The sequence below is a fragment of the Budorcas taxicolor genome, chromosome 13, assembly GCF_023091745.1.
Source record: "Budorcas taxicolor isolate Tak-1 chromosome 13, Takin1.1, whole genome shotgun sequence".
NCBI classification, from domain to species: Eukaryota; Metazoa; Chordata; class Mammalia; order Artiodactyla; family Bovidae; genus Budorcas; species Budorcas taxicolor.
In genome coordinates, this window is record NC_068922.1 from 25,725,927 (window position 1) to 25,752,095 (window position 26,169).

Below are 26,169 nucleotides of genomic sequence, written 5' to 3' on the forward strand. Positions count from 1 at the left end.
TTGATTTTACTGCTAACTAAAGGATCATATTATCTACAAATAATGACAGTTTACTCTTTTCTCTTCAGATCTTTACATCTCATTTTTTACCTAGAATTCTTGAATTGGTTGTGACTTTCAGTAACTATGTTAAACAGCATCAGTGATTACAAACATTTTTGATTTCAAGAGAACATCTTAAAAGAAAAAGTTTTTCCTTCAAAGTATAGAGTTGATAGAAGCAAATTTTACTAAGTTAAGCATTTCCTTCAATTTCTAGTATACCACTAAAAAAATACAGGGTGTCAGAACTTTTAACTGTCATCTTTCAGGTAACTTTTAGAAAATAATTAATGTTGTTGTTTAGTCACTCAGTTGTGTCCGACTCTTTGCGGCCCCATGGACTGCAGCACACCAGGCTTCCCTGTCCTTCACCATCTCCTGGAGTTTGCTCAAACTTATGTCCACTGAGTTGGTGATGCCATCCAATTATCTCATTCTCTGTCGTCCCCTTCTCCTGCCTTCATTCTTTCCCAGCATCAGGGTCTTTTCCAATGAGTCGGCTTTTCGCATCAGATGGCCAAAGTACTGAACTTCAGCTTCAGCATCAGTCCGTCCAGTGAATATTCTAGGTTGATTTTCTTTAGGATTGACTGGTTTGATCTCCTTGCAATCCAAGGGATGCAAGAGTCTTCTCCAACACCACAGTTTGAAAGCATCAGTTCTTTAGCACTTCTTTAAGATCCAACTCTCACATCCATATGTGACTACTGGAAAAACCATAGTTTTGACTAGATGGACCTTTGTTGGCAAAGAAATGTCTCTGCTTTTCAATATGTTGGCTACGTTTGTCATAGCTTTTCTTCCAAGGAGCAAGCGTCTTTTAATTTCATGGCTGCAGTCACCATCTGCAGTGATTTTGGAGCCCCCCAAAGTCTGTCAGTGTTTCCATGTTTTCCCATCTATTTGCCATGAAGTGACGGGACCAGACGCCGTGATCTTTGTGTTTTGAATGTTGAGTTTTAAGCCAGCTTTTCTACTCTCCTCTTTTACCTTCATCAAGAGGCTCGTTAGTTCCTCTTCGCTTTCAGCCATAAAAGTGGTTTCATCTGCATATCTAAGGTTATTGATATTTCTCCCACCAATCTTGATTCCAGCTTGTATTTCATCCAGGCTGGCATTTTGCATGATGTTCTCTGCATATAAGTTAAATAAGCAGGGTGATAATGTACAGCTTTGATGTATTCCTTTCCCAATTCTGAACCAGTCCATTGTTCCATGTCCAGTTCTAACTGTTGCTTCTTGACTTGCATACTGGTTTCTCAGGAGGCAAGTAAGGTGGTCTGGTATTTCCATCTCTTAAAGAATTTTCCTCAGTTTGTTATGATCCACACAAAGTCTTTAAGGTAGTTTTTTTTTTTTTTAATTCCTTTGTATCCATTCTGCATTTATTTGCATATTTCCTGTCTGCATATTTTCTCTTTAATTCCTGAGTCTTCATTTATTTTCTCAAAGAAATTTAGTTTTTTATAACTAAAATTTTTCACTATTTTGAAATATTTTTAGACTTTCAGAAGATTAGCAAAGATAATAAAGTTTCCATTACCTTACCTAGGTGAATACGCTTCACCAAACTTCCTATAACATTAACATCTTCCATGAAATGATCAAAATTAAGAAACTCATATTAGTACAACACTATTACCTAAGTTACAGATTCTATTCTGATTTCCTCAGTTTTTCCACTAATCTTCTATTTCTCTTCCAGGATCCAAATAGGTTATCATATCTTGTAAACTGAATTATGTTTCCCCAAAATTCACACATGGAAATCCTAACCCTCAGCACCTCAGAATGTGACTGTATTTTGAGACAAGATCTTAAAAGAGATAATTAGGTTAAAATGAGCTTGTTCGGATGGGCCCTAATCCAAGATGTTTGTGTCTTCATAAGAAGAAATTAGGACACAAGAACACACAAAGATCATATGAAGACACAGAGAGATGACAGCCATCTACAAATCAAGGAGAGAGGCCTCAAAAGAAACCAACTGACACCTTGCTCCTGGACTTTTAGACTCCAGAATTATAAAAAATAAATTTCTGTTGTTTAAGCCATCCAGTCTGGGTACTTTGTTATGGCAGCCCTTGCAAACTAATATATCACTTGCTTTTCATATTTCCTTAGTCTTCTCCAATCTGTGAGTTTCTCAGTCATTTCTTGCCTTTAAACCATATTCTCTTACATTATCAACTACCAATTGACACTTTTGAAGTGTGCTGGTAAAGTATTTTGTTGAATATCCCTTAATTTGAACTTGTCTAATGGTTTCTCTTAAGACTGAGGTTAGGGGCACTTGGGAAGAAAACTACAGAGGGAAAATGCCCTTCTCATTGCATTATACCACAGAGTACATAGTATCAATATGTCTTTTTACTGGTGATGTTAACCTTGGTCACTTAGATAGTGTGGTGTTTCTCAGGTTTGTCCATTCTAAAGTTACTATTTTTTGTTTTCCATACTTTATTCTAAATGAATCACTAAGTTAAGCTCACACTGAAGGGGAGGTGAATTCCCTTGTTTAATGGATTCAGAATTGCAGTTCTGCAAGATGAAAAGAGTTCTGGAGATTGTTTGCAGAACAATATGACATACTTAATACTTCTAAACTGTGGGCTTCCCTGGTGGCTCAGAATCTATGGCAAATGAATCTTTACTGGTAAAGAATCTGTCTACAGTGGGAAGCCTGGGTTTGATTCCTGGTTTGGGAAGATCCTCTGGAGAAGGGAACAGTTACCCAGTCCAGTATTCTTGCCTGGAGAATTCCATGAACAGAGGAGCCTAGTAGGCTGCAGTCCATGGGGTCACAAAGGATTGGACGTGACTGAGTGACTGACAGTTTCACTACTAAACTACATTTAAACATGGTTACGACGGTATGTTTTATTATATTTATTTCACCACAATTAAAAAAATTAAAAAGCAAAAACAAAAACAAAAACAAAAAACAAGCAGCGCTTCTTTAGTTCATGCTTTTCTCCTTGCATTCCATCACAGTCAGCTGGAAAAAGCCAGATAGTACTCTCTGCATTTTACTTATAACATTCCTTGGCCATATCCACAAGTTCATTTGCTCACAGGTAACAGCTTTGCCAAACTTTTAACTATTATACAACAAAGGTTGCTTTTTTTCCCCTGTCTCCAGTATCACTTCTACATTGTCCTTTAAGACTCACCATGTTCTGGCTTTTAGTAACCATTTCTTTTAAGGCCTTTCCAGCTTCTGCCTCTGCCTGGACCCAAAGCCAGTGCCGTAAGTTTTAGGTTTTTGTCAAACCTTGTTCTGATCATCTATTGTTTGGAGAAAACCACTGAGGGCAGCTGGTCTACCAGCATCTGGTTTTTATCAACTCTTTAATTTTGACTGAACTTCTGCCCTGATTCCCCTTCAATGTTGACTAATGGGATGTTACTGTCAATTTTTGTAGTGATGAAAAAGGAAGAATATTGCCCAAGGTGACATGGTGAAGAAACAAAAGCAGAATTTCAAAACTTTCTGTCAACCTATCCAGTTTTTCTTTCCATTCATTAGCCCATAGCAATCCATGATGGTTTTCTGTTTGCTCGGGTTTTCACTCTCTCTCTCCCTTTTTGGTCATGGTTTTTTAAGCTACTATTTGCATCTCTCTAGCATCTGCCATTTTCCAGGGTTAATTTTTGGGGTGGGCTGATTTAGGGGCTGAGGGAAAATATTAAAAAGACACAGACAATGGAAATTTTGCCCATGGGAAAAACAATCATTAAAAACCAAATATTATAATAGAGAGTACTAATGGTATGAAGAAGGTAAGCATAGCATACCATGCAGACAATAGAGAAGTAGTTTCTAAATGAGACTTGTAGTTTATGAAAGGTTTTAGAAAAGAGCCAGAGAGAGGCTACAATAAGGAGAGCACAGCTTAGGCAAAAGGACTTCAGGTATAAAGGTATCTATAATAGAATGATTTTCTGAGATAACATGAATTATTTAGGACCTCTCAGACTAATTCTAGAACAAAGAATGTATGTCAGTGAGTGAATGGAGAAGTCAGAAACAAGAGGGGCCTGGATATAATGTTATACCAAGGAACTTGGATTTCATTCTTCAGGAGAGTGGGAAATACTGATTTTAAGCAGGTAACTGTGAGGATCATATTTACATATTTTAAAGACTGAATAGCAGCATTTGATGCTTAAGCTTTAGGGCCCCCTGCTTGCATGGGGAACTTTCTAAGGTCCTGGATCAAGCACTAACAATGAATTTTGTGGTCAGCAGTTTTTTTTTTTTTTTTGGTAAAATTTGCAAAAGGAATATATAACTAAATGGTCTCTTTCTACTATAATTTTCCCTCCATTACATTTTCCCTGGGCTGTGGGCATATTTGGAAATTGGTTAAGCAGAAGTTCTGAATTATTTAACAATACATACTAAATTAGTTTGTCATCACGTCTAAGTTATCGCTAGCCATCCTGGTATAGAAAAGCCTTCTAGTAATGAAATTACTACCCATTCAGCAGTAGTCACACAAACACATAAGGCCAAAGGGTCGTATTGTGATAAAAATAAATATTAATGATTTTGTACTTGTTTCTTAAAGAAGGACGCTAAACCTTTCTTAAAGAAAGGCCTACAAATCGAGACCTTCATTGGAGTAATGCCAGGCAGGACCAAATAAGTAAACTATTACAGAAATTTTTTAGCTCCATGAGAGATGAAGAAGGTCTGAACGAGGCAGGATTAGCAGAAATGGAGGGGAAGGGTCAAGGTACCTGAAGGGAGTAGAATTTAAGGAACTTGACAAATTGTTTTGATTTGGGGGATGAGTTTCATAACAAACAAGTTATCTACCAGGTAACTGTAAGGACGGAAGCCCATACACAGATAGAGAACGTTAGGCAAATTCCAAACCTGGTTGGCGGATGAATCTTGTTTCGGCCTTGAGGCCTTTTAGAAGTAAAAGAAACAAGGATAGAAAAATGCTAGTCTGCAGGTCAGCTAAGCACCCAAAGATTTGGGGAACGTTATCTGCTATATTTTCCATTCTCTGGAGACCACTTACCAGTCTCTTTTTGGCCCTCGTCTTCCAGTCTTGAACCCACCAAACATCAGCAACTTCCGGCCCTCAGCGCTTCCCAGTGGTGCCGACTCACCGGATGTGGTAGCAGCACATCCGCCTCAGAAGAGAGGGCTCAGGAGAGCGGCGCAGGCTTAGTGTGGGTCTTCCCAGGCCCAAGCCCTGCCAGTGCGCATGCGTGAGGCTTTTAGTTTTTGAGCGTCTGGTTTGCACTTGGCTGCACGGTTTTCGCCACTCGGAGAACTTAGTCTCGCAGACTTCCACTTCCCCTGCAGAAAGTGCCGGTGCCTTCCCCAGGGCTTTGTAGCTCCCCAGGCGCCAAGGCCCAGGTACTAATGAAGATGAGTCAGCATTGATTTCCCAGCTGGTAAGCGCATGGCTCATTACCTTTGGTGGTTTTGCGTTGAGCCCTGGGAGCATTGTGAACTTGGTTTGAGGTCTGCGGTGACTTTTTGGTTGTCGTGTAGGAATGTGGAATTAAAAAAAAGAAAAGACGGAAAACTCTAGCCCTTAAGATACCAGTTTCTTAAACCAGATTTCTCAGGGAAGGGACCAGAGGTAATTGCATCCTTCTGGAATCCCTAATTAGCCCTTGTTCCTAAGCCAGCTCTGGAGGGTTTTGAGATCTTCACTATTTTGTGACTAAAGTGTAGCGGTTAGTGGAAGAAAACTTGTGGAATAGAAATATATGTTTTTATTGGTTTGCTACTTACATTCCTAAGCTGTTCAAGAATATCAAAATGTAGCGGACACAGTTCAGTGGGAAATTTTATGTCATAGAAGAAGATGACTGGTAACTTAGTGTGTGGATACAAAACGGCCCGTAATTGTACCTTAAACCAGCGAATTAGAAATCTTACTTCAGTGAGGCCTATCCTGACCACCCTTTGAAAAAATCTTAACCTTCTCTGTACTCCCGTCCATCCCCCTTACCTACTTGAAGGTAGTTTTTTCCCCTCCATCTCACTTTTTAGTTTGTATTACTAAGTGTAATTTACTTGTTTATTATGTGTGTGCTCAGTTATGTCCGACTCTTTGCCACCCCATGTACTGCAGCCCATCCGGCTCCTCTATTCATGAAATTTTCCGAGGAAGAATACTTATTTATTATAGCCATGGTTTATTATTTGTCTGACTAGAGTTAAACTTCGTGAAGGCAGGTACTTTTTTTTTTTCAGCTTAGTAATGTCAGAGGCCAAGAATAATTTTGGCCCATAGTAGATGCTTGATAAGTAATTTATTAAATGAATGAAAAGCTGAATATATTATTTTCAGAAGACCTAAGTAGAGTCTGGAGTGGGCTTGCCTGATTGGCATGAATATGTGGAACACAATTTTATGTGAAGTCCTGATTGGTGAAGACAGCAAGTCAACCAGTGTTTATAGAATGCCTGTTGTACCCCAAGTGTTAACTTTCCACATTCCCCAGAATTTAGCATCCATTCTCTATGAAATATTCCAATAGTTTTAAAGACGTTTTAAACCTTTCGGGTTTCTTGGGAGAGACCGTGGCTTCTCTTATCTTGATATGTATATATACCAGACAATAAATATGTGTTGAAAGAGCAAATGGTTTTAAGACGTTAGAAGAAGAGAAAGTCTACCCACTCCAGTATTCTGGCCTGGAGAATTCCATGGACTGTACAGTCCATGGGTCTCAAAGAGTCGGACACAACTGAGTGACTCACTTTTACTACTTGGAAATTTAGCTCCTTATTGCATGAATAGTATTTGTTTTATGGGATTATAGTCCACAGCGGTAGTATTTTGCAAACTGGAGCTATTTCTCTTAAGTTTTTTATGATAAATTTTTGCATTTTCCTTTGAGTGATCCTCTGAAAACTGAACTTACACATATTCTGGGTTGTCTGGATAACTAAGTACTGATATCAGGTTTTGCTGTGCCTCTGTTTTTAAGTATGGTAGTACTAGGTAGTATAGTATATACTTTGTCACAGGTTAATATGAAAAGAATGGAAACAGCCTTAAAAAGTAAATGATTTCTTCGCTCTAGATGAAGCCCAAAAGACATTAACCAACTCTGTCAGAAAATTTCACAGTAGTTTAAAAGGAGAAAACACATGAGAAAAATGAGTCGTAACATGGGGTATTAGGCTTCCTGAATTAGCTGTTGTACCATATTTCTTTTCTGAGAGGTGATTTAGTTTGGCACAATGTAATCACTGATGTTTTTAAACTAATATTTTAAATGTAAAAATTGTTGGCTGTATAGCTTTTACATTTGTTTTGTTATTTTATGTGTGTGTGTTTTGTAGCTAGAAGAACTATAATACAAGAAATTTGAGGAAAGAGATGCTTTTTTTCTGATCCTATCTTCCCCTCTTAACTTATTCCCTCCTGCTCCCTTGCCCCAAACTTCCCATTCCTGGCCCTGCACTGGGGAGTAGGAGTAGAAAGAAATGAGATAAGGGCTTTAAAAAAATTTAATTTTGACAAAAGAGGTATTGGGAGCAAGTATTATTTCAGAGTCAACTTTGCTGCCATGTCCAGAGTAATCCTGTCTGGAGGTCAGCCAATCAACAAATACTTATTGAACAGCTACTGTGTGCCAGGCATTATACAGAGAGCTGAAACAGAGAACAGTACAGAGCCGGCCTTTGGTGCTTACACAAAACTAATAACTTGCTGTTTCTGTTCTATTGTCTCTACCTACACTGGCACACTTTACATGAGTATGAGTGGGCAATTTGGAGAATTTTAGTGCATTTTTGTGCTGATTTGTCTGATTTTTAGGTTAGAACACGGAATTAGAAATTGTAAAGACTCAGATTAATTTGTTCTTCTTGTCTCTCTTTGTTTTAAGGGGTGTCATGAAAGTAGACATAAATCTTCAGAAGGTGGACATTGACCAGTGTTCAAGTGACGGCTGGTTTTCAGGAACTCACAAATGTCACCTTAATAATTCAGAGGTAAGAAAATGGAGATACAGTTCTCAAATCAGAAGCTAAGAAACATATTACTTCTGAGTAGATTGTATTTGTGTGTGTAAGTGAACAAGAAGTATCTTAGTGGGGAAAAAAATCTGTTATGCAGGCCTGACTGTTGCCAAATGAACTGAAAGAGGAGTAGACAATGAAATTTGTACAGAATAACTATTCATTTGGGGACTAAGAGAAGGCTGAAACTAAAATTATGTCTGAAGCTTGGCTTTAGTCAAAGTCACACTATTGTTCAAAATGAGCTGGAAATTAAAATAGCCATGAAGTGAGAAACCATCCCAATAGGGGTCAACCAAATTATGCACATTTTATGGAATATGATGGTTTTTGAAACATTGATGCTATTTGTTCAGACACCCTGCCATCTGTCAGAAAAGCAATAGAGAAAGTATAGCCAGGAGATACTGAGAAGAAGGAGAAAACTGTTTGCAGGAAACTGGAAAGGAGATGTGTGTATTTGGTGGGTTTTTTGCAATGTTCAATTCCTGTCCATACTTAATTCATGGAACTCCAGTTGGCAAGGGACAGGCAGAGAAATCATACGTCTGGAAATAAGACTGTCACTTGTCTTTAAAAAAACATTTTTTTAAAAAAATTGAATGAAAGAGTCTTTAAATTCTGTAGTGCATTACAATGGTCAAATTTAACACAGATGATTTCATATAATCCCATAATAACCCTTTTATCCTCTACCCCTATATTGCCTCTTCCCTCATTCCCTCTCCTCACTGATAATCACTAGTTTGTTCTCTGAATCTGTGAGTTTGCTTCTTCTTTTTTTTTTTTTTTACTATAATCACTAGTTTGTTGCATTTTTTAGATTCTACATTTAAATAATATAGAGTATTTGTCTTTCTCTGACTTACTACACTTAGCATAATGCCCTCCAAGTCCATCCATGTTGCTGCAGATGGCAACGGTTCATTCTTTTTATGGCTGAGTAGTATTCCATTGTGTGCTTGGGTGTGGTCAGTCACTTCAGTCATATCCTACTCTTCGCAACCCTGTGGACTATAACCCACCAGGCTCCTCTGTCCATGGGATTCTCCAGGCAGGAATACTGGAGTGGGTTGCTGTGCCCTCCTCCAGGGGATTCTTTACTGCTTGAGCCATCGAGGAAGCCTGTATATACATGTATATAATATATGCCACGCCTTCTTTGTCCATTCATTTGTGGATGGACACTTAGGTTGTTTCCATATCTTGGCTATTGTAAATAATGCTGCTATGAGTATTTGGGTGCTTGTGTCCTTTTTAGTTAGTATCAACTGATATTCTGTAATTTCAGAGGTGACATGTGATAACATCCTCATTTTATTTTTAGTAATCTTATTTCTCAAGTCCCCAAATACTCTAAAACAAATGTACACTAAAACTGCTGACCTTAAATACTTCAGCTGTCTCTATTTTGAGTCCATGAATTTATGAGGAAAGTCAGCATAAAATAGGGGATATTCCTATAAATGTAGTAATCTACATCTTCAATTTGAATTTTTGCTACATTTCCCTGTAGCCCACCATGACCCAAATAATCTTTCACAGTTCCATCCCTACATCCCCCCTACATTCCACACACACCTTCATCTGCCCTCTGTTCTTCCCACCGCAATATCCCTCAACCCTCTCACCCCCTAATCTCCCTAGGAACCCGCATAGTCCCTTATATCTCTCTAAGCCCATCACATAGTCCCACCATGTTCCCACGGCCCCCACTTCCTCAGTAACCCACACACCCTGACTCCCACATCTCGATATACTTCCACATAGCCCACCCTCCACCCTGCCCTCATTGCCTTCGTTGTTCCCTTCTTCCCAATTGGGACCTTATTATGTAAATGAAGTATTTCTGTCTTGTCAAGTCACAGAGATCAGGATATTCTTTTCACCTCCGCTCACTATTTTTCTTATGGATTTGAACTTTTCTGAGTTCCCACTTCCCTTTGGATGGTTCTGGCATTTCTAAACATATGAATTTCGGTCAGTGATTTGGTAAATGTCTTTAGCCTGACTATTGTCTCCATGCCAGTGGCGTAGAGCTTCATAGCTTTGTCTTTTAGCCAGGGTGGAATTTTTCTCTGCATGAGTGTCAGATTGTGGATATTGATCTGTGTGTGCTCATTTCTGTATAGCCTTGTTTCAGTGGTGTTCCTGAGGGGTTCAATCAGCAGTCTGTCCAGAAACAAGGAGATATTTGCTTATCAGTCTGTTATAGTTGTTGCTTTGCCTCTAATAATCTTGATGTAGTTTTCTTTTTCCTTATAGCACATCTGTTTATTTGACTAGGTGGTCTTATTGGATGGCTTTTTAGAAGATTGATTTATTTTCATTACATCAGCTTATCAATTTTCTGTGGGTTGTGTCTTTTTAAAGCTGTCAAATAAACTAAATTATTTCAAGATAAAATATTATCCTCTGTTCTGGTAAACAGAGATTAGGGTGAAATGTGTAACTTTTGGCTTTATATATGACAGCATTGTATTTATTCAATTCCTATAGGAAAAAAATGAAAAACTCACCCTGTAAGACAACCAACAGTTCAGTGAATCTCATTTGACAATGTTGTACGAAGGTTCAGTGATCAAAAAATAACATCAACAAACACTAAATCTACAAAGTGCCTGTTTGACTTAAACTCTGGATCCCTTGAGCCCCTCACTTGCCGAGGTCCTAGTGTTGGGAGTAGGAGATCTTGGTGTCCTAGGTTTGCAGCCTCTGGTGCATAGTCTGATGGACACAGGGCTGGACTGGAACTCTTCACGTCTTTCTGTGGGGCTTCTGTCAGGTTCTGGAGTTGGTGCTGGTCACTGTAGGCACTGCTGCTGGTCTACACCACATTCTCGGACTCAGGAGTAACGGTAGCCTTTCAGGTCCTTCTCTGTAGTGATGTGAATTGGAGACTAGGAACTGGCTTCTACTGACGTTTTTATTGCTTGTTAAAACCAAAACAAAGCTCGTGTTCAGGGTGTTTTTCATCTGCACTGGCTCTCTTTCGTTCCTTGTCACAAATCTTCTGTTACAGACCCCAAGGAGCATTGTGTTAACTGACTTGTTTTGGGACGTACTTGACATGATTGGTGTTTGTAAGAGGTATGGGTCCGTCTGGGCTGCCCAGATGACTCAGTGGTAAAGAACTTGCCTGCCAGGGCAGGAGACATAAGAGATGTGGGTTTGATTCCTGGGTCGGGAGGATCCCCTGCAGAAGGAAATGGTAACCCATTCCAGTATTTTTGCCTGGGAAATCCCATGGACACAGGAGCCTGGTGGGCTACAGTCATGGGGTCACAAAGAGTTGGACATGATTTTAATGACTAAACAACGAAACAGGGGCCTGTCTATGAAAATCCACATCATTAGAAACAGAGACTTGCATCATGTTTACTGTGGGTTTTATTTTTACCAATGTTTAACATTCTTCTCTTGTAAATACCACAGGGAGTAACAAATTTCTAAGTTGTAATGGAGGCGAGCTTTTCACTTAAAAAAAAGATTTTTTTTTTTTTTCCAGTGTGTTGCCTTTTCAGCTTCTGAGGTATCTTAAACTAAATACAGAGTCTGATATTGGAAACAAATAAGTAGTAAGTAACCAGTGACAGAAGCTTCAAAAGCATTTTAGAAAGGCATGGGATGGTTTGTGAGGAAAATGATATCTCAACAAGTTTGGGTTGTTACCGAGTTTAGGAGGCCAATAAGTGCTTTTTGAAGGGCATAGTAAAATGAGATCTCAGTTGACACTGAGTTGAACCAGATTCCAGGATTATTTTGGCCATTTTTATAACTGATCCAGATCACTGCTACCTGGACTCGATCATGTTTCCCATGGCCATTTAAATAATTCTTGACCTATTTCATATCATTGTTTCATTTGGGTACACAGAATCCTCTCCTACAGAATAGTTTATTAAAAACATTCACATAAATTGCTATTTTTGTTTTAAAGATTTTCTTTTGCTTGTTTCCTTTAGAGGATTATTTGAAGTATGGAACAGTGACCTTGAAACTTTTTGATTATATTCTATTAGTAAAAATGCTTTAAGCATTCACAAATAGTATTTGTATGTTTTTTAATCTGTAAAGTATATGCATCTTCTGTAATATATTTTGTATGTTATAAGAAAACTTAATTGGGTTGAGATAAAAATGAAACATTGTTTTAATGTAGATTATATTTTATAATAATAAATATTGTTGTTAGTCACAGTTGTGTCTGACTCTTTGTGACCCCATGGACTGTAGCCCACCAGGCTCCTCTGTCCATGGGGATTCTCTGGGCAAGAAGACTGGAGTGGGTTGCCATTTCCTTCTCCAAATATATGTGGTTATAATTTTTGAAAAATTTTCAGTGATAGTGTTGTGATTTATTATGCTTCACCATTTAAAATTTTAAAAAGTCTTAGTTTAATACTTAGCAGTGCAATGATTCAGAGGTCTCTAAGTTCAGTTTATTTTTATACTTAGTTTTAATGTCTGTCATAGTTGAAAATATGCCTCAGAAGGATATGTCAGTCCACATTGAAGAAGTAAATTGTTGACTGTATTTGCTAAATAACAGTGTTGATTTTTCAGTTTCCAATTTTGCAAAGTTTTTTTTTTTTTTCCCAGAAATATAGCTAGCAGTTTTTCATTTTACCTGATGTCAATTGGTCCCTGAAAACTAATTGGAAATCTGGGCATTTTAATATTTTAAAAGAATAGGTTAAGGATCCACTCAGACTTTCATGGGGAATATTTTCAAATAGATTAGGAAATTTTATTTCCAAGTTTAAACTGTATGGCTATGTGAGTATTTATAGATTTTGACAACAAAAACCACGTAACACTGAAAACATTTCCAAATCCATTTTCAAAATGCTCACTTCAAAAGGCTTTCTCACGGATTATTAAAATGTCACATTTGCTTTGAAGGAAGAGCTTATATATTTAAAAAATACCTGCTGCATAACACACTACTAACATCCACTTGTCATCACTGAGCAGGACAGCAAATTTAGAACACTTGCCTTTTTTTGTAAAGAGTGATGAATAACTAATCTTTGAGTTCAGAAATAAGTAGTTCTCTTTGAGATAATCAGAAAATCTTTGTGTGGGAAAAGTTTTTCCAGGTCACACACCATCTTACTGATATTATGAAGGATTGTAAATATTTTGCAATTTAAAATAATATACTCTGTAAATCCCCTTGGATGGTCAAATACAAAAGGTAATACTTTCTTTAGAAAAGTTCTGTGTTATGAGTATTATCATTCACCTGTCTCTAAAATTGTCCTGTTCAATATGATAGCCACAAGCTTCATATACCTATATTGAAAATCACTAAATAAAATTAAGAATTCAGGTGCTTGGCCTCATTATCCTGATTTGAAAAATAAAATAGCCACATGCAACTACTGGACACTGGACAGTAGTGAACAAGCCAGGCTTTTGAATATGGCCTAGCTTACAGTGCAGTCAAGCCACACAGATTGTTGAAACCTTTCAAATCCCTGAATTTCATTATGTGGGTGAATCATTTTCCTTAAATTCACTAAGGGACATTTAAGGACAAATTTGAAATGAATTTTGGCTAATGTAATCAGCCATATAATCTGCTGTATTAACTTAATTGAAAATTGATAATGAGAAATCAGCCAACTATTTTTAATGCCATTATTTTACACTGAAAACTGTAAAAAGTCTTCCAGTAAATGGAAAAAAGTAAATGCTGATAATCTTCTAGATATTTACATTTCCATTGTGTTTGTAGTACCAATTCTATTTTCTCTGATTACCAATACAAAATGAGATGACGTGAAATCCTACTCTTCTCCTTGAATGTAGGGTAGTGATCAGCTGCTCACTGGTGCCCAGCACAGTGCCTGGCACATTTATTGAATTAATAGAGGCTGCCCACTCTGTGTGTAGATGGCCTCCTTATAGAGTTACTGCTTTTGGTTTCTCCCATGGAATTGCTCAAAATAAAGTTAAACTTTTTTTTTCTTCATAACAAACACACAGATATTTGAAGACTGCTGTCAGTATGCTTCTAAGTCTTTCTTTTAGGCTAGATGTTTTCTGATTCAGGCAAGTATGGCTGTTTTACTAGGTTTAATCAAAAGAGGCCATACCACTACTGTATAACTCTCCATTTCTTTTTTGAAGTTGTTTGAAGACCTAACTTGTTTCATTTCATTATATAGTCTTTTCTAAAATTAATAGGAAACTGATTATATTTTCAGAGTTTTCACTATGCTCCTGAGAGCTACTTGGACTAGATATTCTGTATGTATTATTCCAAAACTAGGGCTAGGAAATATTATTTCAAAATATCTGTACTGAGATGCTTAACAAGTCAGTTAAAGGAAAACTGGGTCTGTCTTTTTTTATTTTATTTTTTAACTTTTTACTTTATCTTGGAGTATAGTTGATTAACAATATTGTGTTAGTTTCAGGCGTACAGTACAGTGATTCAGTTATATATATACATGTATCTGTCCTTTTTCAAATTCTTGTTCAGAGCTGGCTCTCTTGTTCAGAGAAAGATGTTTCCAACAACAGAGCAAGGGGTTACCAGTGGCTGTTGCCATCTTGTGGCTCGGGGGAAGAGGGGGTGGAGAGAGGGAAGGAGGGAGGAATTTTGCAGGGCTCATAAAAATTTCATGCACCATTAGCTATATAGTTGAAGTAGGTGCCTCTTAAGTATCTTTGCAGCCCTAAGATTTTATATGTCTAGTATACTGTAAAGGAAACCACTAAATGGTTTTTCCATCCAAAAGCAAAGCTCTGCCTACCCTTGCATTGGAAATACCTTGAATTCTCACACCACATGTGATCGTGCCTGCCAAACTCCAGCTTTTCTTATTTTGCTCTGTGATGATGATAAAGCAAATGGTTGTTCATTATTGTCACCTTCATTCAAGCTAGCTTATGGGATTTGATTTCTACTTACTCATTAAGCACTTTGGTAATGGTTATGCAGGACTAATACATTCTGATTGAAGTGAGACGGAAAAGCCAAATCATGTTTAGTTGACTTCAGATTGTGAATCTGGCATAATGTGAGCCAGAAAGGAGGCTTAAGAGGAGTATTATTTTTTCCTCTAAATTGCTTCTTTTTCTTATGAGGGAATCAGATACTAGATACCATAGAGTAGAAGATAAATCCATTTTTCCACTATGATAAGGTCATGATATTCGGTATCTGCCTCTGAATAACTGTCTTTTGTATATATTCCATGTCACTGGATTGCATTACCAACCTTTTTGAACTTGATCTAATGTTGGGACCTTTGAAGTATCTGCTTCAGAATTTACAAAAAGGGAGCACATCCTGTCTGTTTAAGGTGAACAGACTCTTTCTCTCGATATATCTCTTTATCTGTCTACTTGAGCTATAAAAACATTAAATCTTGATCTATAGCTTTCTACTTTATCAACTTTATGGACTACCTAAAATTAAAAAAAAAAAAAAACTGTTAACAAGATCTTATTCGTAAGATCTCTTATGAGTAATAGTGTAGGTAAAGGCACTTTTCATAATATTTGCTGGTAATTAAATTTTCTTCAGCCCAAGTCTGAAAAGTCTGTTAGATACCAGAAGTGAAGCATTCCTTTGATACAAGTTTGTTTTTCAATCTCTGTGTAAGAAAATAATTATTTAAAAATAAAAAATAAGACATCCATTTCATACTTACTTTGTCTGTGAGTTGCCTATTACTGTTATTCCTGTTTTCTTTTTTATTTTTATTACTGTTTTCTAGATGAGAAAATTGACTTAGAGTGGGTTAAGTAACTTGACTAGGGTCATAAAACTAGAAAGTATTATTTTAGAAAGTTAAACTCTAGGAAGGTACTATGGGTGACATATGGTTGTTAGGAAGGAGAATCACTGAGTGGTAATGGCCCATGGGCTGATACTGTTAGTCTTGTGGTGTTACCCATGGGGGTTCAGCCAAGAGGCATGATAGAATTTGCATAACTAATTGGTTAGAAGCATTTCAATCAAGAAGAAGAGATCTAGCTCTCAGGTAGCCAAAACAGATTTCTGAGAGGGTATGGCAGGCTCACATGGAAATTTGGATTGGGATCCATACACAAGGCTTTCCATCTTGTGAGTGGCAGCAGCATAAGTTTCTTTCCAGGGGTGGTATTCTTGTCTCAGTGTATGGCAGTGACTTGCAGTGGTAGGAATGTCCAGTTTGAAATTGAACTCAAGGGATATCCATCTCCATAGATATAGATATAAAGGGTTTCCCTGGTGGCTCAGACGGTAAAGAGTCTGCCTGCAATGTGGGAGACCTGGGTTCGATCCCTGGGTTGGGAAGATCCCTGGGAAAAGGAAATGGCAACCAACTCCAGTATTCTAACCTGGAAAATTCCATGGACAGAGGAGCCTGGCAGGCTACAGTCCATGGGGTTGTAAAGAGTTGGACACGACTGAGTGACTTCTTTTTCTTCTTTCCTTAGATATTAAGTTGGTAAAGACTGTACACATTGTCTGGACATCAATTAAGAGGGCAGATGTGAAGGAAAGGGACCCTCTTCTTCCTAGCAGGGAATCAGAATACCAATCAGAATGTAGAAATGAAACAAGTGTGAATATGAAGGATTGCAACTCACTGGGTACTGGGATGCCGAAGAGATCATTATATATAAGTAAACTCTGTTGCTGAAGATAAACACTTAAAATACTCCCAGAGTTCTCTGTGATCAGAGGTTAGAGTGGGAGTGAACTTAAAGGTAGGCACATATATATGCAGCATATGCAACTTGGCTAGAATAGGCTGGGGCGAGGAGATTGTCTTACATACAGCAACAGATATGAGCTCAAAGGACTAGATTTCTTGATCTTTTCAATGCGGTGAGAGAACATCTGATGAAATATGAAGTTACTGAACAGATTTGGAGTATGTAGCTAAATTTATAATGAGTCAATCAGAGAAAAAAATATCTCAACCTATTAAACCTTTGCTTTTGTCATTTCCAGTAGCAGAAAAATTGCTACTTGTCCAATTCTAGATATGAGAGGCAATCAGAATATACAGTGAGTGCCTGGGGGGGGTGACTTTTTAGGGGTTAAATATAGCTTTGCATCATTAGCTTATGAGGAAAAAAAATCCCATCATGACAGCAAATCAGATCTAATCTGGCACTCCCTGTGCTACAATTATATAAAATATGGTGGAAACTTGTCAAAGCTTTCAGTGAGAAATGAGGCTACTGATGCTTGGCAGCCCCCTTTTTTGAGCACAGTGAAGAATCATGTTGCTTAGCTACAGTCCTTGGTTGATTTAGAAAGCTTTAACTGACTATATTATTATACAAGAGTTAAACACTCTTCCTTGATTTTTTTTTTTCTAAAAGAGAAAACCCTCTTTATCATCTTTTTATTTTGGGGTATCTTTACCAAGTCACTTATATTTATTCACCCAGGACGAGTTTCGATTTAGCATTGTTTTCCCAAACCCAGGGTTTATAGATTGCAAGAGAACAAGTGGGTGGTTGATGATACAAGCAGAACATAAAGTATTGAAATAGCTTAAATGCTTTTGCTGGCAAAGTAATGTGCAAGTGTCTATTTCAGTTTTTTTTTTTGTCATTTGAAACTATTGTGTTTCCCTTCTTTTTCAGTTTATTCATAGTTTGAGTTGCAGTTATCTTTATAATGCACAATAATGTACAACATTTAATTATATTTTTGAATTTCAAAATGTAAACTGACTTACAGGTGTATGGAAAAATACAGGGAACAGTGAATGAAACTGATGAAGCAATAAGTGTAGGGGCTGGAATTGGAACCAAAACACTGAAAACAGAAGGATTAAGGAAAAAACAAAGAAGAACTGTCAATGAAGAGGTTTACATCAGTTATTTGTTCATGAAGTAGAAAAGTGTGTAAAGGGGGAAATGTCAGATGTGTCAGAGGCCATTTCAATGGGATAAAAATATTCAAGCACTGTTAAGTCTAGAAAGGAATATTTTTTATACTGTCCTAAATATGTAGATATCTACTTTATTTTTATAGCTCTTCAGGAAAGAGAGCTGACCCTTAGCAATGCTTTCTAACATCTTTCCATAATTATTGTAATGAAGTAGAGCTGTGTCCTAATCGATTATGTAACTATTCAGTAGATTTTACTATTGACTTGTCTGTATAATCTGTTTTACACTTGCAGAGGCACTTGTTTCCATCCTTATAGTTCCATGATCCCTGGAGAAAAGTCTATAGAGTTGATTCTGTATTTACGTTCAATAATAGGATGTTGGTTAATTGTCTCTATAAGTCTTGAAAGTGAAAGTGCTAGTGGCTCAGTCATATCTGACTCTTTGCAACCCCATTGACTGTAGCCTGCCAGACTCCTCTGTCCATGGAATTTTCCAGGCAAGAATACTGGAGTGAGTAGCCATTCCTTTCTCCAGGGGATTTTCCCCACCCAGGAATAGAACCCAGGCAGATTCTTTACTGTCTGAGCCACCAGGGAAGCCCATTCTAATTCTAATTCTATTGAAGCCCAGATTTCATAGATTTAGAAGCTAAACCACTTGGTTTATGGACTTTGTTTTTATGGTCGTCTGCAAATCACCTTCATTTGTCACCTTTTAAAATATGTTTGTGTAATATCATAATTTTCAAAGTGTGGTTCTGGAACCTCTCTAAGTGGGGAGCCGTTGGGATCCTGAAGACTCTGTTAAGGAAGTCTGTGAAGTTAAACCTTTACATAATAATTTTCATAATAACATGATTGGCCTTTTGAACTCTTATTTGTCTTATAGGTGTACAGAGGATTCATAAGATATGATATAGAAACAGATTAAATGCAGAAAGAAATAGGATAATCTAGTTGTCTTCTAATAAGCCTTTTAAGGAGACTTTTAAGGAGATTTGCAGAAATGTAAAACAATGATACTCTTCTTGCTAAGTTTTTTTTTTTTTGGAAGACTTATTTTTCATAAACACATTATGTTAGCATGTTATGAAATTATTTAAAAAATGAATTTATATATATTTTAAATTTTTCTGCATTTAATATTCAAGATGGTAAATATCAATTGATGAAACCAGTATAAATAAAAGCTCTTTGATATTCTCAACAATTTTTAGGAGTGAAAGGGGTCCCAAGATTAATAAGTTTGAGGGATCTAATTTAGCACATTTTTCAGCTCCTGCATGATTCTGACCTTGACTCTACTTCCTGGTTTCTATGCTTTCTCTTACTTCCTTCGATGATTCTACCTACTGTTTCTCACTTTGGCCACCTGACAGTTTCTGCATATGCTTGGAGTCCTAGGTTTTGCTCCTTTGTGCCCCCTTGGGAACTTGTTCCCACTTCAGGCAGAGCAAGTTGTCTTCTATATGTCACGATAAGGCTTCCCTGGTGGCTCAGACAGTAAAGAATCTGCCTGCAATGTGGGAGATCTTAGTTTGATCCCTGAGTTGGGAAGATTCCCCGGAGAAGGGAATGGCAACCTACTCCCGTATTCTTGTCTGGAGGATTCCATGGACTGAAGAGCCTGGCAGGTTACTGGCTATGGGGTCATCATGGGGTCACAAGCAGTCAGACAGGATTGAGCAACTAACATTGATAGTACATTATACATATTTTGTTTTAATACCTACAATGCTATGTTAAAATGACTTGGTTACTCTTGAATTATAATTGCTACTTTTATCAGATGCCTGCCCTATTATTGTGTCCTGTATATATGTGTATATATATGTATATATAAAGGTGAATGTAATCCTCAAAACAGTCTTAGAAAATACCTATTATTATTGCAGTTTTACAGATGAGGAAACTGAGGCTTAGCTACTTGAAAAACAATATAGATTACATCTTAATTAAGAATTTGAACTAATCAATTGCTGATGAAATTTATGAGCCTTTGAGGCAACGGCTGTGGCCTTCTCATACATCTTATTGGTATGGCTGCTCCTGTAGTTTAAGTTCATGTATAATATTCTTTACCATTTGAGCCACCAGGGATGTTTATTTTTTGTAGGGTATCTCTTACGGTAACTGTTTTCATCACTGTGTTACACCCATAAGAAAGATTTAGATTAATTCTATCATGACTTGGCAGGTAGTCCATCTTCTTTAGGAATGGAAGCTTCTATGTACAGCCTGATTACTCAGGATATTCTTCCTAGTATCTGAAAACCTTTTTGGGTATTTAGATTGTAGGTCTAACTTTAATTTGTTTTACATTTTACTTCATTTATTTCATTTACTCATTGCAAGCAGTTCTAATTAAAAATGAATAAGGGTTCAATTAAAATGGATGGTTTTAGTTCTTAATAGAGAACTTCTATTTTCACAAATACTATAATCAGCTACTATTATTTTTAGAATCAAAGACTCTGTACATGTCACAATGACTTAGTTATGTGCTTTAGTTTCTATTGTTTTTCATTTATGATAGATGCATTTTATAAAAAGGGTATAAAGAATTCAGAGTAGGTGGTTCAACAAATTGACTAGTGATTATTCTCAATTCACCATTGTCAAGTATTTTTGTAGCTTATCTAGATTTGACAGAATGAATGAATACATGATGCTTTTAAAAACTACATTGCTTTCTTTTTGACATAAAAATAGAGAGCTCTACAAATACTATTCAGCTGCTGCTGCTGCTGCTAAGTCGCTTCAGTCGTGTCTGACTCTATGCGACCCCATAGATGGCAGCCCACCAGGCTCCGCCGTCCCTGGGATTCTCCAGGCAAGAACACTGGAGTGGGTTGCCATTCCTTCTCCAATGCATGAAAGTGAAAAGTGAAAGTGAAGTTGCTCAGTCGTGTCCGACTCTTAGCGACCTCATGGACTGCAGCCTACCAGGCTCCTCTGTCCATGGGATTTTCCAGGCAAGAGTACTGGAGTGGGGTGCCATTGCCTTCTCCGACTAAATCCATGTAAATCCTCCTTCACAATAAAAGTTAGATTGTTTTCTTGGTAGGTTTTTCAGTCTGTGTAAATGTATAATTGGAACTTTGTCAAATTTTAGCCTTCCTTCTTATCTCTCCCACCGTTTCTGTCTTTTATTTGCCTGTCTTTCCTTATTTTCTTTATCTCTTCTGTGCTTTCTTTTTTCCTGTCCTATACTCTCTTCCTTTCCCCCTTTCCTATATCTTGTCTTTCTTTTTCTTTAAAAAAAAACACACCTTAATTCCTAGAAAGAGAAATGACAGCTAGAAGTTTTAATTTCCAATAAACGTTGGGCTAAGAAATAGCACAACTGTGTCTGAAGCATTCCTAGAGCCGTGACCACATATCTTTTAAAATATGCTCATACTTTTAGTGTCTGTTAATTGAGAAAAGCACAAACAATTCAGATAAACATAAACAAGATATTCTAATCACTTATTAAAATAGCCTTGTATACATTTGAAAAATAAGATACAGATGGTTAAACTATGTTTTTAATTTAAATTAGAATGACTACTTGTTATGGTCTCTTGAGTTTTTGAGCCTCTTGAGATGACTTTATGACTCCACAGACATATATGAGTTGCAGGTTCTATAGTACTTTGATTTGAAAAACAGCCTATAAATAGTATTGTCACACTTGATTGCATAATTGAATATTTTATTTTTATAAAATTCTTCCAAAATTATAAAACAAAATACCTATTTGTTATAATCATGCAAACAATACAAAGGCTCAAAAAAAGAAAACAATTACCTCCTACATTTCCTCCTTTCACCAGTTTCGAATTTCACCCTTTTACGTACCCTATTATTAGACAATAGTTTTTTGTCAATTAAGTAAAAAGTATGTACTTATTGTTGCTTCATTTATATTTCCTTAATGACTAATAAGGTTAAATGTATGTGTGTGTATATACATTTAAAGAAGCAATTTTGTGAATATAATGAAAATATTACAACATATGTATATTTCATATATATCATATATCATATCATATCTGGGGAGTTGGGTCATAATAAATATTTTCTGAATATTTCCCAATTATGCTATAAGACTAAAAATTAATCTGGAAAAGTAGAGTTAAAAATGTGACATTTCACCAGTAAAATATGAACTGAGTTGTGCTTCTATTCATTAGTCATATTTTCATTGTCCTTTTATCTGAAGCTAAGAGAGACTTGTGTTTTTTATTGGTGAACCCCCCAAGTTGACTCTTTTCTGTCAGAGGTGGAAGTCAAGAGATTTAAATGTTTTATATATTCTTTGTACCAGTTATCAATTTATTTTCTCACTCCAAATCCATTGTTTTTTGCCCCACTTTTGTGATACTGAATCTGAGCCCTATAACCATTTCCCTTCTGCCATCTGGGACAATATTAAGCTTTTCAGTAGTTGGTATTGGAGAGACACTGTGTGAAGAAGGAATTTTTCTTTCTGGTTCCAGACGCTTTTTCCCTGCTCTCATGGTGAGCTGCAGCCAGTGGAATGCAAGGTACCCAGGGTCACATGCATGTTCTCCTGTGAGTTTTGATGGTACTACAGGCAGCCGGAGGGACTTGCTCCCTCAAATGTGTAGATATCCAGGCAAGGTCGCCAGAAACACAAAAAGAAACATGACAACACTAAAGAAACACAGTCATTTTCAGTGAGACACTCCAAAGAAATAGAGAGCTACAAGTTACTTGAAAAAGAATTCAAAATAATTATTTTAAGGAAGTTCAGTGAGATTCAAGGGAATACAGATAATTTGATGAGCTCAGGAAAACAACGTGTGAACAAAGTGAGAAGTTCATCAGAGGGGTAGAAATCATGATAAAAGGACTAAACTGAAGTTCTGGAGCTGATAAATACAACAAATTAAAGAAAAATGCAATAGAGAGCTTCAACATTGGGCTCAATCATGCAGAACAAAGAAGCTGTTAACTTGAAGACAAATCTCTGGATAATCTCCAGTCATAGGAGAAAAAGGAAAAGGAAGAAAAGGCATGAAGAAAACCTGTGTGAATTGTGGGATACCATAAAGCAAAGCAATGTTCACATTACTGATATCCCAGAAAGAGAAGAGAGAGAAAGGGATTGAAAAGTTATTTAACGAAACAGTGGCTGAAAACATCCCAAATCTGGGGAGGATGGCTGTCCAAGGATATGAAGCTCAAATGTGTCCAAACAGTTTCGACCCAAGGATATCTTCACCGAGACACATAATAATCCAACTTTTCAAAACTAAAGACAGAATTTTGAAAGCAGCAAGAGAAAAATGAGCCATTACATAAAAGGGAGCTCAGCAGATTTCTCACCAAAAACCTTGTAGGCCAGGAGAGAGGGGATGATATATTCAAAATGGTCAAAGAAAAAACCAACCTGCCAAACATGAATACTTAACCCAGAAAGTTGTCCCTCAGAAATTAAGAAGAGAGAGATTTTTCCAAACAAACAAAAGCTGAGGAAATTTATTACCACTAGACTTGCCTTACAAGAGATGCTAGAGGGATTTTTCAAGCTGAAGTGAAAGGGTGCTCATTAGTAACATGAAAACATGAAAGCAAAAAAGTTACTAGTAGAGGTAAATATATAGTCAGATTCAAAATACTCTAATGGTATAAATCACTTAAATTCTGGCATAAATTAGAAGACAAAAGAGTTTTAAAAATAACTATAGCTATAATATTTTGTTAACTAGTACACAGTATGAAATGATGTAAATTGAAACATCAACAAAAAAAAGGTGGAATCAGGTAACTACAATGTTTTTTATGCAATTGAATTTAACTTGTTATAAACCTAAAACAGACTATTATAGCTTCTGTAAGATAATACAAAGTCTCATGGTAATCACAAAGTAAAGGTCTAAAACAGATAAATGATGAAGAATTAAAGCATATCAATGCAAAAAGTCATCAGTTTATAAGAAAAACAGCAAAGGAGGAAAGTGGAGTTTAGTTCTACATGCATCCTCAGTCGTGTCCAACTCTTTGCTCCTGTTTGGACTGCAGCCCACCAGGCTCTTCTGTCCGTGGGTTTTTCCAGGCAAGAATACTGAAGTGGGTTGTCAGTTCCTCCTCCTGGCAGGTTCTTTACGGTCTGAGCCACCAGGGAAACCCAAGAAAACTGTTGAGTTTAGTAGTTATAAAACCATACATTTGAGTGATAAGATTGTAGAAAGCATAAAGATTCCATTCTTGATATTTCCAAATAGTTGTCTCAAGCTAACTTAATTAGCATTTAGTTTGCTTTCCAATGGAAGGATAATGTATGCCTGAATTTAAGAGCTTTGGCTATCATGTGTCATTCACTTACAGATCATTATAAAGAACTTTGGTGGCTAAGAACTAAGGAACAAAGGGTTTTTGAAAAGTTTATATTACCAACGGTCCTTTGGGCTTTTTGTTTGTAGTATTTATAAAATAATGAAACCAAAGCTGCCTACCCATTTTTTTTCTTTTTTCCATGGAACCATCCACAGAGATGCCTTGAAAAATGTGTTTTTCTTCCTGGTAAAACAAGACAAATTGATTTACAAAACCATCTGAGCCTACATGGCTGCTAAAAATAGATTTATAATAAAACACTGTACGATGTAGCAGATCCTGAAGATAAGCTTCTTAACTGCTTTAGTTTAAAATTGCATTGTTATTGAAGAATTCTGGTTTGCCTATTTAAAAAATGGCTTGTTAAGATTTTCTTTAAATTTTTTAGCGAAGTCACTGGGTCAGGAAGTTCTGAAAAGCTCGTAAAAGAAGGTTCACTAAATTATAAAACAATAAATAATTCAGAAGTGAAAAAATAAATTCTGCTCCCAGTACTCTTACTGCATTGATATCATCATGTTGAATTATATGCGAGAAAACAAAGAATGTAAAGACTGGTTATAGAAAGGGAAACAGATTTTAAAGATTCTGTTTCAGAATACCTTGGTGTTCTGGTTAGAGCAAAGTTGAGTATGTGGTTGTTTGGGGACTAAAAATGGATTTGAAAGGTTATTGGTATAATGTGTTCGTTTACTGGTTGTTTCTAAAGCTGTTGGCAAGTTAACTTTCTCCTCTTTTAAAAATATCCACCTGCTAGATACATTGAAAACGACTTTTTCAAGAGAACTGGCTAATCTGGGCACTCAGCTGCTTGAGTACTTAGCCTTGGAATCAACATAGAAGGTCTTAGGTCTAGTCCTGTTGCATCTGATTGTTGCTGTTTAGTTGCTCAGTTGTGTCTGACACGTTTGTGACGCTATGGACTATAGCCAGCCAGGCTCCTCTGTCTATGGGATTTTACAGGCAAGAATATTGGAGTGAGTTCCTATTCCCTTCTCCAGGGGATCTTCCTGACCCAGGAATCAAACCCCCATCTCTTGCTTTGGCAGGCAGGTTCTTTACCACTGAACCACCAGCCTTGGAGGGAATTGGAAATCATTCAGCACAGGAAGCACAGAGAGGTCACAGATGAGTAGGAGAAGGTGGGCTAGAAGTCCTCTAAGACTGTTCTCAGGAGTCTGAGCCTTCTTCCAAAGGCAGTGGGAAGTCAGAAAACTGTTTTAGGTCAGGGAGTGCAGCGATCAGCTTTCTGTTTCAGTAGGATCCCTCTGCTATGGAGGCAGGTCAGAGCTGGAAGCGGGCAGGCAGGGAGCCTGGGAAACTGGTTAGGAAGCCTGGTCTGTGATTCATCACCACAGTGCCACTCACCTGAGCTCAGGGCGTGGCAGCAGGACCTGGAATGTAGACGCAATAGAACTTTGATAGGAGGGAGCAAGAGAGAGAGGGGTCAAGATGGAAGGCTGGGTTTTGACTGGGTGGTGGTTGTTGTTTAGTGGCTAAGTCATGTCCAACTCTTCTGTTACCCCGTGGATTGTAGCCGTCTAGGCTCCTCTGTCCATGGGATTTCCCAGGTGAGAATACTGGAGTGGGTTGCCATTTCCTTCTCCAGGGGATCTTCCTGACCTGGGAATTGAACCTGCCTCTCCTGCATTGTAGTGAGAGTTTTACCCCTGAGCCACCTGGGAAGGCTGCTGCATCTGATACTTCCTGGAAATTCTTGCTTTATAGTGACATCAAGTGTTCGATGGATCTGGAATCGCTGCTCTTCCTGGATACTGTTTTTGTCAGCTTGTCTAGTTATATAAATTATTTGTATTCATCCTGTCCCCTGCCCTCCAGTCTCTCTCTGTCCCTCTCTCAGTGTCTTTCTCTCTCTGCAAATAGCTCTTTTATTGAGAGCAAAACTAACTC

At 37.3% G+C, this 26,169-nt stretch overlaps 1 protein-coding gene across 1 annotated transcript in view; it reads left to right on the forward strand.

The window, feature by feature from the left end:
• The window catches only part of GPR158 (G protein-coupled receptor 158), a 298,586-nt gene that overhangs the window by 24,350 nt on the left and 248,067 nt on the right, over positions 1 to 26,169 (forward strand). The window contains exon 2 of the mRNA XM_052651252.1: positions 7,918 to 8,023. Coding sequence (XP_052507212.1) covers positions 7,918 to 8,023 — 106 coding nt within the window. The remainder of the gene's footprint in view (positions 1 to 7,917; positions 8,024 to 26,169) is intronic.